Source organism: Grampus griseus (genome assembly GCF_964374135.1).
Source record: "Grampus griseus genome assembly, chromosome: 3".
Lineage (NCBI taxonomy): Eukaryota > Metazoa > Chordata > Mammalia > Artiodactyla > Delphinidae > Grampus > Grampus griseus.
Genome location: NC_139019.1, coordinates 146,145,359 through 146,160,087, shown reverse-complemented (window position 1 = coordinate 146,160,087; position 14,729 = coordinate 146,145,359). Strand labels below are relative to the sequence as shown.

Below are 14,729 nucleotides of genomic sequence, written 5' to 3'. Positions count from 1 at the left end.
AGAGCACCTGGTTCCACTGACTTAGAATAATCTAGATTTTCCACGCCTAGTCAACAGCCATTTCTAGAAGATTCTCTACGGCGGAGACAGTGCAGACGGAGGTAAATCGGGACTCTAAACTCTGACATAACTGGGTTTGAATTTCTGCTCTACCACTTACTGTCTGACTGTGAGCAAGTTACTCATCTTCTCTGGGTTTGCTTCCTTCTCTCTATGAGGAGAACCAGAACAATTTATCTTGTGAAAATTAATCTCCCACTAATAAGAGCAGTAAATGTATCACAGTGCTTATCGTATGTCAGGATCCTGGTGAAGTGCACAAAGGATTATGTCATTTAATCCTCCGACAACCCTGTGAGAAGATCTGTCCTTACAGAGTACAGATGAGGACACAAAGCCTCAGAGAGGCAAAGTGACTTTTCCAAGGCTACACAGCTGGTGAGTGGTGAAGCTGGATTTTAACCCAGGCCTCTTTACACGCCATACATGTTGCGGGCATTCTGGCCTCGAGGCAAGCAGCGTTTAAGTACCATCTTCCTGCCCTGAGCTGAAAATCCTAAGGGTCTGGAGGTTGAGGGCTCCACCATGGCTCATCAGTACCCACAGGGGCTCACTAGAGCCTGTTTGTTAGCTTGGGTGCTCTGCAATAAGAGCAGAGCATCATGGGGCCCAGCAGAAGCTGGGCTTGGGCTGGGGGAGAGGGCAGGAGAAGACCCCTGAATCCCTTAGATAGAGCGCAAGGCCAAGCACCTTCCAACCACCTTCAGGGGTCTCAGAAGAGAAATAACAGGGGACAGTAATGGTAGCAGCAGCAACAACAATAATGTTGTAGATACAACCCGAGATGTTCTGGTTTGTGTCTGAAGTTGTTTGGGGATGATAATCTCCAAACCATTCAGAATTCCCTCTGGCAGTCACAGAAGGACACTGGCTTTACTAATAAGTAGGTTTGAGGAGCCTCAATGGGTAGAAACCCATGAGGCAGAGTCAGTGCACTTGGGTTGAAGTCCTGACCTTTCAAGTCAGATGGCCTTGGGGATATTGTGTCACGTCTCAGAGCCTCAGTCTCCTCATCTGTAAAATGGGGATTGCAATAGTACCTACCTCCGAGATAGCCCTCGTGAGGATTACATAAGATTGTGCAGATGCTCTCAACACATGGTAACTGCTTTGCTGCCAGAGCCTGGGCTCTGGGCTACAGATCCACTGGGAGCTGGGGACTGGGTGCACAGACCCATCCCTGCCCATAGGGGCTCCTCCAACAAACGAACTTGAAACTGCAGGTGACTGATAATAAGCAGGACCCCCTCCCAGGGCCCTCTCACTCTGATTTCTCGGGGTTGAGTTTCCTCTCTGCTCTCCGCAACCCCCTCCTCCTTAGTCCCACTACTTCCGAAGAACAAAAGTGTCCCAGCTGTGGCGGCCCAGACAGCAGATGCGAGTGCGCACTGTTTAGCATACTGGCTATTCACTGGCGCCCCTCTGAGCCCAGCACCACCTTCTCTAGCCCCAGGGCCTCAGCGGGCCTTGCCCACTATTACCCCTGAGGGCAGACCTTCCTGAGAGGGTTGGTCTTTTCCTTGAGCACTGCTCCTTCTCACTCCTGCTGGCTGAGTTTCTGCTGGCTGGTCTTCGCCCGGCAGGAAGGAGTGGCTTTTTCCTGGATGGGGGATGAAGCGGCAAAGGATGTGCTGCCGACCCAGGTTGCAAGTTTTCGAGAGTTTCAGTGCGTCCCAGATAAATCCATCCATCAATAGGGCTTGATAGCAAAGCCAGTACATTCCAGGGCGCGGGCCACCGCGGGAGCTGCTCAGGGGCTGGAGGCTTTTAAAGCCAGTGTAAGACTCTGCTCCATTTGAAGATTTGGTTTCTTTAAAATCGGGGGAGTCTGGGTCAGCACAAATTTCTCTAAGGACCCCGCGGCCGGCGGAGCTTTTGCTGTCTGCGATCTGTGGTTGGGTGGGGACACACAGGGAGCCCAGCCGGCAGACTAGGAGTTTGAGTCGGAGCTCAGTTAAGGCGCGGGTTGAACCTGTGCAGGTCAGCTGCCTTTTCTGCTCCCCAGTTTCCTTATTTAGAATGGGAACACGAGACTCTTTGGGGATTCAGTGGGATGGTGGAGGCTGTGAAAACCTCTGAACAAATACTCTGTTCAAATAATGGTTTTTCTTCTTCCTCTCCACACCAGTTGGGAGCATATTTAAGGCGTTTAATAAGTAACTCATTAATGGCAGCCAGTCTGACACTTACAAGAACAACTTTGTCCAGTCATTTCAACTAAAGTGAGAGGCAGATATGGCCACGGATCTCAGGGTAACATCAGGATACTGCAACCTCTAACCAGATCAACCCAGGCCCAGTTTCCCAGATGACTTCTCCACCAACTCTCCACCTTCAGTGACTGCAGGAGAAGTGACCTCAATGGGGTCCTGCCCCATTCCTGCCCTTTCGTCCAAAATAGCAACAACTATGAATAAACCCCTACACAGTTAGGTGTTTAATTAGATTCCTCATCCATAAGTATATTTTAAATGCTTCTATTCTCATAATAAATGGAAGATCAGCTGTACCATAAGCCATGGGTTTTTTTCATTTTCCCTGGAAGACTCCTTAATGACTATGTAGCCCTAATTTTACAGATGCAGAAACCAAAGCCACGTTCGCAGGGCCACACAGCAAGGGAGCGACAAAACTGAGCAGAGAAATCCGTGCCACCACCGGCTGGGTGGCACGAGGGACGGCACGGATCACTGTGGCAATTCCGGGAGGATTTTGCGAGTGTCTGAACCAAGAAAGTGCGCTACTGAGTCGGGGCTTCGCTGAGAGGAATCGCTCATAACCGAGCAGATGCTTGGAAACGTGGGGGACCTCGCCGCCGCGAGTCGGAAGATTTCGTAAAAGGAAAGTCGCCTTCGGTGTTAAGAAACCTTCGCTCTCCAGAATGCGGGCCCCTGCACCACGCCTGCCCTTCTCCGGCCTTGTTCTGCTTGCGTTTGCGCTGAGGCTGAGACTGGGATTTTGGCGAAGGTCCCCTTCAGCGCTCTCGCAACCTAGGCCCGGTCCTTGGCCTGGAGGTCTCGGCGGGCAGTCCGAGGCCACATCCCGAGGTCCCTAACCGGAGCGCCTAGCTGCGCGGCGAACAGATGCGCACCGCCTGCTGCTGCCCAGGGCCGGCCGCTGAAACGGCGCAGTTGGTGGCCGGACCCTTCTGGGCCAGGCTGCGCGTCCTTAGGCCTCAAGTCTGAGACGAGGGCCGCAAGGCTCCAACTGCTCGAGGAACTGCCGAGGCAGGCGGGCGGGCGGGCGGTCGGAGGTTGCCCGGCCAAAGGGCGCAGTGTGGACTCCGGTCTTACCGATGAGCGGGGGCGACCTCATCTCGTCTCACCGCTCCTGCACCGACGACAAACGCGGGGAAGCTCGCAAGCCTGGGAGGCGATAGGCGCTGGCGCCCTTGGAACTCAGAGCCCGAGTCCACCACCCAAGACGGAGCAGGAAGGCCCTTCTGCCGCACTGTGACCGTTGGGCCTGGTGTCAGGGTGGCTGCAGGTGTCCCCTAGGCCACCTCCCTATCCCTTTGCTAAGCAAAGTCCTCCCAAAAGTCTTCCCAAGTATTAGAGCGCTGTGTTTGGGAGGGAGCGCCAGTCCGCCGGCGATGCGCGACCCAGAACTAATTTCTGACTTCTTTGAGCCTTAGTTTTTTCAACTGCAAAATGGGGAGGGGCATCCAAACCTCTGAGAGACTGGGTGCGGGTCATCGTCAACCACACACTGCGTGCAAAGCTCGCGGTCCGCGGCCGGTGTTGTACTGGGAGCTGCTGAAGGGGAATCACTCCCTCTTTCGGGAAGCGAGCGGTCAGCCCCAGAGCTTCTCTCTCTCTCTCTCTCTCTCCCTCCCTCCCTCCCCTTCCCACCCCCCTCCCTCCCTGGCTCTGACCCGCCCGGGTCCCCACTGCATCGCCCAACCCCAGACTCCACCGGCTGCGGAGCATCCCAGGGAGCTGAGCTCGGGCCTAACTCCGCGTGCCTGGGCGGGGCAGCCTCGCCGGTCTTTGCGGATGCCTGGGGCCCAACCCCCGCCCCCACTCTGCCCGCGGGTGGAGCCCAGCAACCGGCGCTCGGGGAGAGCTCCCGCGACCAGTCCGCCTGGGACGCGAAGCTGCCTCGTGCCTCCTTGTCCGGCATCTGTAAAATGGGTGCAACTTCAGAGACTCTCCAAACGAGACTACGGAAGGCCGCGGGGAAGGGCGACGAGGCGAAGTCTCCAGCCCTTGCCCAGAGGCCGGCTGCTTCTTGTCCTCAATCCCCTCCGGGGACGTTGGCCTGGCTGAACGTCCACACTCACCCGCCTACCTCCAGAGCCTCAGGCGCTTCCTCCGGCCGAGGTGGGGCCTCATGTTGGGAGACGATCCAGAAGGAGGCGCCCATGTGGGCCTCCCAGCCTACTCCAGATTCCCGTTCTCCTAAACTCAGCTTCAGGGGCGCGTGCCTGGTCCGGGTTTTCCGCGCCGCGACTGTGCCTCACAGTCCTCCCGGTGTGGGGACTGGGAGCTGTGTCCCTTAGCTGGGCGTCCTCGGGCTCTCATCCGGCGCAGCCGCAGTGGAAATGGCGGCGACCTCCAGGCTTTGCACAGCGGGAGGAGGGCGTTAGGCGCTAAAAGCCCTGGCTTGGCTCAGCAATTCCTCCCACCTGTTGGGGGCGCCCACACTGCCCTGGGTGCGCGTGGTTGGGTGACGGTCGCCACCCGGCCCCACACAAGTGGGCTGAGCCCCCCTAACTTGAAGAGACCCCTAGCCGTTCTCTGGCTGGGCAAGGCTTCGCTGGGACAAAGCGCTCAGAGAGAGCAAACGCCCGCGAAGTCACTGGTTGGGGAAAAACTGCCCCCTCTCCCCTAGGGCCGCAGCGGCACTGGGTCCCTGTCCCCGGGCCTGCCTGAAAGCCCAGCCCGGCTGGCCTCTCGTTCAGAGACCGTTTGCGCAAAGTCAGGCACCGGAGAGGGAAAAAGATGTGTGTGCGTTCCCCAAAAAGGCCCGAGAATCGAGGGTCCCTCTGGTAGAACAACAAACATAATTTAGAAAAAAAACAAAAACCACTAAGCCCTGTTATGGAGGAATAGAATAAAAGCGAGGAGAAATAGAAAGCGATGCCAGTGCCCGAGGGGGGGCCTGCTTGTTCAGCAAAGGCAAAGACGGTCGCTCTGGTTTTTAGATATTCAAGTCCCCAGCCGAAGGGCCAACCTTTCCCATCCTGATGACGGCGTTTACTACGATTTTTTTTTTTTTTTAAGCGGAGAAAATAGAAGCATTTCAGGAAAACACCCAAGGAAGAGACCTGAAGCTCTGAGTCACCCTAGTTCTTCTCTGAGGTGTCTGGGAGTCCCCAGGGCTTGGAGGTGGGGATGAGGGCAGAAATGCTGCAGCTCCAGCTCTTTCTTAGACTCCCTCCCCTTCCTAGAGGCCTGCAGTGCAGACAATACCGCTGCCCGCCTGCAACGAAGGCGCCCAATATACCCGAGCCTGCAGGGTGCCGCGAGGCCCCGAGGGAGGCAGGGCGATGAGGATGGCGGGGCTGCTACAGGGCCTCTGGGACCGCACCCAGAAGGGTTTAGCCTTAAGAAGACCCGGGGAGCCCGGGCTGGAGGAGGGAAGGAGAGAGACAGAGACCGGGACTGAGAGAGGTAGAGGCAAAGAGATTTTGGAAGACAAGAAGGGGAAAACAAGGACAAAAAGAGAGGAGGGAAGGAAGGAGACAGAACGCGAGAGTCGGAAATGGGAGAAAGGATAGGACAAAGAAAGATGAAAAACTGAAAGCAATAGAGAACGAACTATACAGAGGAACATAAAACTGTAAAGAAAAGTTAAAAAGATATAGTAACAGAGACCAAGAGTAACAGAGGAGGAAACAGAATATTGTGGAGAAAGAAATGGAGAGGCCAGAAAATAAGAAAAGTTTTTAAAAGACCGAAAGGGAGAATGATAAAAGGAGAAAAAAATCAACGAGCAAGATGAAATGTTCCCGGACGCTGCGAGTGTGTGTTTGTCGTTGTTATAAGGGGCCACCTGCTCCAGATCTCGTGATCCCGAAACTTCTAGCTTTTGAGCCGAGGTAAAGCGGGTGGACTGGGCCATGCCGCTTTCACACCTGGGCTTGGGGTCCTGGGCGTTCCGGGCGCCCCGCCCCCTCCTGTCTAGTGACGCCACCACGGCTGCAGTGAAGTCACGTGACATCACGCTCCACCGGCGGTCCCACGCAACCCAGAAGGGCGAGGGTGTCCCGGGGTTGTGCGCTACACTTGCTCCCCAGACGCCGAGCGTTTGGAGAGCCAGGCAGCGCGCCTGCTCTGCGCGCCCAGCGCGCGCGCAGTGCGCCCAGATCCTCTCAAACCTGTCGGAGGGGCCCGCCCAGGGCCTCTCTAGAGAAAGAGAGAGGACAGTGGCTTGTGGGTTGTGGGAGGGAGGGGGCGTGGGCTTCGCGTCCCAGGAAGTTCGAGGTCACCGTGCCTCCCACCCCTTAGGTGGGTTTGACTTGGGACGGCCTAAGTACCCGTCCAGGCGGGGCCTTTCACTCCCCAACTCTGCCTGGCGCTGCTCTGCGACCTCTGAGCCTAGAGTGCCCTTCCCACGTCCACCCCATCCCGCGGGCACCCGGACTGCGGGCGGCCGGCACGCACTGACCTGCACCGCGGATCCTCCGCGGGGCCCCGAGCCGGGGTTCGAGGTGAGGCGAATACCGACGAGGCTCGGAGAAGTGGACGCTCGCCCGCACACCGCCGCTCGGCCTCTACCGCCGCAGGGGGTGGGGCGCAGGGTCGGGGGTCGCCGAGCATTATTGGAACGAAAACGAAATAAAAGCGGCGTTAAGTGAAATAGCTAACTTTTTTATTAAATAAAACGACTTAAATAAAAGGAACGGAAAAGGAGAAGGGTGGACCCAGCCTCAACGCAGGGTGCCCCAGCCCCTGGCGCTTCCCCCAGTCGCCTGATCGGCCGCCCCTCCTCCAGTGGCCCCCGCGGGGGAAGCAGGTGGCCGGTTTCTAAAGAAAAAAGCCAAAACTTTTATTATTTACACGTTTGGGCAAAAGTACAAAGTATAATACAGGCGCCCGGCCCGGGGGCTGCGGGCGAGGGGCGGAGAAACGTAAGGCGCTTTCTTTGTCAGGCCCGGGCCTCGGGCGGGACTGGGCGCGGGGCGGGGGCTCGGATTGTGCAGTCGCGCGGAGCCCGGGCCCAGCCCCCCTCCGCAGGCGGCGGGGATGCGGCCGCGCCCCGGGGCCTACTTGAGCTTGGCTGGCCCTTCCCGTCTCGGCCTCGATTCCCCCCCCAGACCGGCTGGGGGGCCGGGGCGCCCCGCCGGGTCGGGGCGGCGATACTTGGTGACGGTGCGCGCTGGCGGCTCACACCAGAGAGGTGACGGCGGGGACCTTGGAGCTATCCTCCTCCCAGGGCTGCAGATTCTGCAGAGCAAACAGCGAAGAGTTGTGCAGACAGAGCGGGTCGGGCTGGATAGAGTCGTTGAGGCTCTTTTGGAAGGCGTCGTGTTGCAGCTGCAGCATGAGCCGACTCGCCTGCTGCCGCTCCGCCTCCCGCTCCTCCGCCGTCTGCCGCCTGCACCGGGGGAGGGAGAGGGACAGCACCGTCAGGCACCCGGCACCGCGGGGCCGCCGGCGGGGCCCCCACCCGCCCGGGAGCCAAGGCCAGCCGGGAGCCTCGAGGCGCAGAGTCAGTCTGCTTCCCCGCCGGCCTTGTGCGCCGGGGACCCGCGGGTCCGCGGAGTGGGTTGGGATCGTTTGTTTTTGTTGTGCGCGGGGAGATCGCCGGGAGGAAACTCCACCCGCCGCCCACTTGCACACCCGGGTATTGTGGCTTCGCCAACAACAAAGATTGTTTCTTTGCGGGGTAACAAGGGCAGGGCGTGTGTGTGACTGACTAGGCCCTACAGGCAGCCGGGTCACTGGGGTCCGCGGGTGGGCGGGCAGGCTCTGCACCTCGCGGTGTCCCCGGGTCCGGTCAGCCTCATCCGGTTCTCCCAGGCTCTGTCTCAAACCCCTCTTGCAGGACGCGATCGCTTCGCCGTTCACGGGTTGGATCGAAAGAGCGATTGGATAAAAACAGGGCTGGAGTCGGGATGGGGAGCTAGAGCGGGAACCCGGAGCCCCGCGCGGATTGTCGGGAATCGGAAGGGCAGGGGGCAAGTGGGAGGGTTTAGGGGAGCGCGAGAGGCCCGGGATGGGGTGGGGTGTTGGGGGGGGCAGGTGAGAGGAAACCGAGCGAGCGCAGGAGACCGAATAAAACATCGAGACAGCTGGAGAGGCTCAAGAAAGCGACACAGGGATGGGAATGGAGGAGAATTCCAGACACGGATGAGGACAGGCGCGCGGGAGGGCGAGCCGGGAGATAAAACCTGGGAAGGAGCGGGGAGGTGCAGCCCTAGGAGGGCGAGTAGGGGGTAGCGCAGGGTGGGGAGAACGCGAGGCTCGGGCACGGAGCGGGCGAAGGGCCGGTGCAAGGTGGGCCGGGCCAGGCCTCTCTCACCGCCACTTGGTCCTCCGGTTTTGGAACCAGGTCTTGACCTGCGCGTCCGTCATTTTGAGGGACTTAGCGAGCGCCGCCCTCTCGGCCGAAGCCAGATACTTCTGGCGGTGGAAGCGCTTTTCCAGCTCGCAGATCTGCACCCGAGAAAAGGACGTGCGCGGCTTCTTACGCTTGGGCGGCGTCCTGTTCTGGTAAGGGTGGCCGATGCGCCGGGTCACGGTGAAGGGCGTGAGCGCCGCCGCCGCTGCGGAGACACACGAGGCCCCCTGAAGCCCGGCCCAGCTCGACTGCCGTTCAGGCACCATGCGGACCCGGTGCCGCCCGGTGGGGCGCAGAGTACTACGCTATTTCGTTGGTCCCGAGGGTCCCCAGCGGCACCAAGCCGGTTGGGAGATGTCCCCCTCTTTCCCCGGGCACAGGCTTATTTCCCCCAAACTCTCTGATTTTTCTCCCCTCTATGGTTGCCCGGGGCCCTGAGCGCTGAGGCCTCCACCGCACTTGGGCCTCCGGAACCGTTTCCCCGAGTGAAGCACGTAGGGCGCGGCGCCTCTGGCCCCGGGAGGGCCGAGGCCCGGCGCCTTTTTGGACACCCTGCTCACCTGTGAAACGGTCTTTTACGAAGCGGCGGCTGCTCTCCATCCAGGGGAAATTGAGGCCGCCCAGGCTGGAGACCGTGGGCACGGAGGGCATGGCAGGCAGCGCGCTAGGCAGAGGCGGCGGCACGGCCCCGGGCAGCGGCCTGTGCGCTGGCACTCGGATCACGCCGGCGGGCGCCAGGCTCAGGTTGACACTGTAAGATCCCGCGTCCTCGAAGGGCGCGCCGAGGCCGGCAAAGGAGGTGGGCAGAGACGGGTATGTGGCGCCCGGACGGCCCCCGGGGGGCCCTCCCAGGTAGTTGGCGCCGTCGGGGCCCCGCGGGGCTGGTGCGCTGTCCTGGTCCGGGCTGTTGAGGATCTGGTCGATGCCGAAGCTGATGGGCTCGTGCGGGTGCGGGGTCTGCGCGCTGGCTGGCGCCTCCATCCTGGGCGGGTGGAAGGGCTGGGCTGGGCTGGGCGGGGAGGCGGCTGGGTCCCCGTTACGGCGCGGCCATGGAGCGCCCGGCGCCTCTCGTCGCACTGAAACTTTGCCAAGAGTGCGCGGGCCCGACAGGCTCTGTGTCATCTTTCTTGAACCGAACCTGGAGTTTCCGCTGCTAATTCCTCTCCCGCCGCAGCCATTGGCTGCGATCAACAAGCCTCTCTCCTCCCATTGGCTCCTGGCTTTCAATAAAGGCCTAATTCATGGAAATAGGAGCTTAGGGACTGTTCCAAGGTGACATCATTTTAACAAACGAACAATAGGTCAAATTTATTAGCCGGGATAATGGGCGGCGGATATTAGCGCCCGAACCACAGCCTCCCAAACCCGAAATCTAACGAAGCTGCAATTAGGAGACGTTCCCCGCTCCTCCCGGCTGGGGCAGCTTCCCCGCCGCCGAGCGGGGCGGGCAGGGCGCTCTGCTGGTGAAATTGTCATTTGCTGAGGGGGGTTTCGTTTTCTTCCAAATTTTTTTTTTTCATCTGAGCAAAACCCAAACAATATGAATCCTTTCAATTACAATGGAGTTGCAACTCCGGAACGACCCTGCGGAATCCGCGGCAGCGTCCTGGACACCCCACCGCCTCGGGAGCAACGAAAGGGGCGCACCGTGGGGCGCAAGCTGTGCGCTGCCTGCGCGCGGGGTGAGGACAGCACCGGAGCATGCCCCGCGCTCCCGAGGACACCGACCCGCGTGGGGAGAATTCACCCCCGCCCGGGCTTCGGCCGCGGCGTCGCGGCCACTTTAGAGACGCTCCCTGGCACCCACCCGGCAAGCAGACCGAGGCGAGACTCTCAGGTGCCCACGCGTGCCAGGCCCGGCTGAACGGGACCCGGGGTCGCCCGGTGGGGAGCGAGATCCGGTCCCTCGAAATTCGTTGCAGGATGGACGGGACTGTGGACCCGCGGGGAGACCTGCCCGAGGCGCGGCAGGTGTCGAGACCTGGGGTTACCGAGGGGCAAGGGCGGGGGAGGGTCATATTTAGAGCAAATAGCGGGGTTTCTTTGGGTAACCCTGGGCGCTGAGACCACTCCTTGCTTTGCCCGCGCCCTCGGAGGCTGTGCCGGCGGGCCAAGGGCCACCGGTGACAGGACGGCGTGCAGGGCGGTCAACCCCCCTTGCCCCCCCCCCAGTCTCATCTGTCTCCCCAGGGGAGGTTTACAGAATCGTTTTCTACCTGCTAATTCTAAAATCGTTAGGTGCAAACTGACTGCTGACCGCTTGGCCGGGCCTCCCTTGCACTCCCCATCTTGGCGACGTGGTGAGAGCTGGGATGCTCCATTGGCCAGAAGGGGGTTTGTATTTGGGCCAGGTCGCATCCTAGCCGAGTGACCTTGAGCAAGGGACTCATAGCTTTAGGCTTTGGTTTCCTCGTTTGTAAAACGGAATGCGTGAATTGCGAGATGGTCTCGAGCAGCGAGTGAGATGTGGAGAGCGCATGGGGTTAGGGCCTGGCAGGTAGCAGGAAACAGGAAGCTGCGGCTGCCCTCCCCACCCGCCCAGCGTGACAGATGATGTGTTATTCTTAAGATTCCTGTTTATTTGTTTGGGGTTTTATTTTATTTGCGGAGGCTCAGTATCTTGGAGAGAGAGGTGTATTTGTCTACGGTGGGGTCAGTCTCAGGGGGCCAGGAAGGGCAGGGGGCAGCAGAATTACTAGATTCTTCCTAGTAATCTGCCCCCAACAAGGAGAAGCCTCAGGACTTACAATCTTAAGGCCTGGAAGCCTGAGTCAACACCCCCTCTGTGACCTTGGGCAAGTCTCTGGCCCTGGCAGAACCTCAGTGTTGGGTGGGGAGAATGAGGCGTCTGGGCAGAGAAGGGTGAGGAGAGCAGGGCTCCTGGGCCCTGGGCAAGCCCTCCTCCACTGCCCTCTGCAGACCAGGACCTTCAGATGGAGTCTCGCTGTTGCTCTGGGCTGGGGGCCTCCTGCTTCTAACTCAGGCTCTGACACTGGGGGGCCTGGGGGTTGTGGGGTCCCTCTTGCATCTCCTGGAGCCTCATTTTCCTTATTTGTAAAACAGAAAGGGTAATAGCTACCCCCAGGGTGGCTGTGAGAAGTAAATGAGAGAAGGTCTGTGGAATTGCCTGGGAGACACTCTGGCGGTTATGTAATAATAACTTTAATGGCAACAGTAGAGCAACTGTGAGTTGAGAACTTAGCACGTGCCAGGCAAGGGCTGGGGCACTTACTTATTCCTCACGACAACCCTGTGTGGAAAGGGCTGCTCTCAACCCCATCTTGTACCTGATGAGCGGACTGAGGCTGAGTTCTGAGACTCACGCTGACTCAGAGGCCAGTGAAGGCTCTCCACCAGCAGCTCCACTTCCTTCCTGGCTTCCAGATACCTGGATCCCAGGCCTGTCTTTGCTGCTTCCTGGCTCTGTTACACGGAATAGCAAGGCCCACGCTGCACATGTAGGTGGGCAGGCACAGAGATAGGGAGACGATGTGGGTGGTGTGGCCAACATTGTTCCCAGGGCATGGTGAGTGGCCCAGTGCTTAAGAGTTGGATTCCTACCTCTGTTTATCAGCTAGCTGTGGGCTAGGGAATTCTCTTTGTGCCTCAGTTTCCCCATCTGGTAAAGCACCAGTACCAACATCGTGGGATTGAATGAGCTCATTCAAGTAAGCATTCGGCACAGAGCCTGGGGTAGGGAAGGGCTCCACCTCACTGTGCCCCGCTGCCTGGGACCCCGGGCTTCTCAGGCATCCAGCAGTAGGCGCTTTGGACCACTGGGCACAAACCCCCCTTCTTTCCCAACCCAGACAGAACAGAGCTGTTAGGCAGCTCAGGAAAAGGAGTAAATGGCGCGGGTAGCAGTTTCTGGGACAGCGTTTTCCATGTGTGTTCCGACGAGCCGCATCAGCCTCACCTGGGAATTCGTTAGGAATGCGCATTCTTGGACCCTAGCCCAGACCTACTGAATCAGAAACCCTGGGGTTGGGTTCAGCACTCTGTGTTTAACAAGCCCCCCAGGTGATTGAGACGCCTGCTCAAATTCAGAAGCCGGTGCCCAGAATATTGCCCATTTCATCCAAGTTTTCAAATTCATTGTTGTAACACTGTGGGAAGATTCTCTCCTATTTTGAAACTCCCATGTTGAATCTGTGTTGACATCCTCTGCATTTCGTTCTCACTGTTACTCAGTTGTGCCTTTTGATCATATTTGCCAAAGGTTTGTCTATTTTACTGGTCTTAAAGAAAAGACTTTTATTTCATTATCCTCTTTTAAAATATCATCTCCTTCAGGAATGGTTTGTTTTATTTTTATTTGTTAATTTCTTCTTTGTTTGTTGAGGTGAAATTTTAGTTCCTTTTGGTCATTCTTCCTTGTTTTTTATTAAATACATTTAAGGCCAGACATTCTCCTCTGAGCACTGTTTTGGCCAAATATTGTTTGATATGTATTTAGTGTTCCTGAAATTGTAATTTTTTGCTGTCCATTCTTACCTGCTATCAACTGAACAATGACAGAGGTGGACACACACACACACACACACACACACACACACACACACACACACACACACACACAGATGAGAAAATCTCTAAGAACTGGGAGCTGGTGGCCCAGACTCATGAGGCCAGAAAGACTTCCAGGATGCAGTGCATCCTCTCCTCCTCCCGATGGAGAAGATGGGAGAAGGGATAGCACTGCTGGAGGTCTTGCTGGGTGTCATATAGGAGACAGAGGGGGGATTTAGGGATGAGAGTCAGGATGTCGGCATTTCCAGTTGTCCACATGCAGGAGGACCCAGTTCGGGCTCACTCTACCGCCGACTTCCTGTGTAAACTGGGAATCAATTTCCCTGTCTGTAAAATGGGGTAGGGTTTGAATCAGGGCTCTTAAACATATTTGGGTCAGCAACTGAATTTGCAAGATAAATGAAAATATTATGGACCACTTCCATAGACAAAGACACAAACACATCAATTTGGCACACACGCCATGTCCCAGGTTGCTTACCTGCCCACCCTCCCTCCTTAGTTCACACCCCCTAGTTTGGAGTCTCTAGGGGCCCTTCTATTTCTCATGATGGAAGGCTCTAAAGACACCCTGCCCAAACTTATTCACTCATCCATTCATTTATTCAAGTATTTACTGAGCACATACTCCAATTTTCTGGACCATGTCCCAACTTTGGGTCTCCATTTCCCCATCTGATAGTGGGAGTAATAGAGTCTGAGCTCTTCATCGCTGCCTCCCCCAATAGGGAGGACTAGAGGGCGTGTGGTGGGGAAGGGCTGGAGCTGGGATTGGAACCCAGGACTGTCTTGACTCCAAAGCCCGTGCTTTTCCCTTTACCTCATACCCCCATTTTTGCTGTGGGAGCAGGTAGTAATGATTCGAAGTCATAGGAAATCAGTGGGTGGTCTAGGGGAAGGATCCCAGGAGCGGCGTGAGGGCGGCCACAGTGGGCTCACTTCTGTGTCCCCCACAGTTCCAGGAGTACCTCCAGGGCAGAATGGTCAGAAGTGTGTCCAGTAATTCGCCTGTACTCAGTTCAGCACTCGCCTCCCCCAGCTCCGCCCACGGCTGGTGCCTTTCCACCTTTTTTGTTTGTTTGTTTTTGTGGTACGCGGGCCTCTCACTGTTGTGGCCTCTCCCGTTGTGGAGCACAGACTCCGGAAGCGGAGGCTCAGCGGCCATGGCTCACGGGCCCAGCCGCTTCGCGGCACATGGGATCTTCCCAGACCGGGGCACGAACCCGTGTCCCCTGCATCGGCAGGCGGACCCTCAACCACTGCGCCACCAGGGAAGCCCTGCCTTTCCACCTTTTAGGGCCCGGGCCACCTCTTGCCTCTCTGCCTATCATCTAAAGCAGCCCTCCTCTCCCCCAGCCACTGTCTATCCCTGTTTATTTTCATCATTGCCTCGTTGTCTTTGGAACCCATCTTATTTCCGCTGCTCACCAGCTCTCTGAAGGCAGAGACTCTGCCTCGTTCACTGCTTTATCTGTGGTAGGTGAATGAACGAGCGAACGAATGATCTCCAGGATCCTTGTGCTGAGTCAGACCCGGGCCCTGGCCTCGAGGATGGCCCAGCCTGGCAGGGAGGCTGGCAGCAGCCTGAGGGAGCTGCCAAAGGGCTGGGGGTTAGGAGAGAGGGTATAAGA

The 14,729-nt window shown here is 57.9% G+C and overlaps 1 protein-coding gene across 1 annotated transcript; it reads right to left on the bottom strand.

Moving 5' to 3' along the window:
* Positions 1-7,391: 7,391 nt before the first annotated feature.
* TLX3 (T cell leukemia homeobox 3) lies at positions 7,392-9,690 on the bottom strand (the record flags this gene model as incomplete). Its single annotated transcript, XM_082651601.1, has 3 exons — positions 7,392-7,602; positions 8,530-8,773; positions 9,129-9,690. 3 exons carry the CDS (start codon positions 9,688-9,690, stop codon positions 7,392-7,394), a joined length of 1,017 nt encoding a protein of 338 aa, XP_082507727.1.
* Positions 9,691-14,729: the final 5,039 nt, after the last annotated feature.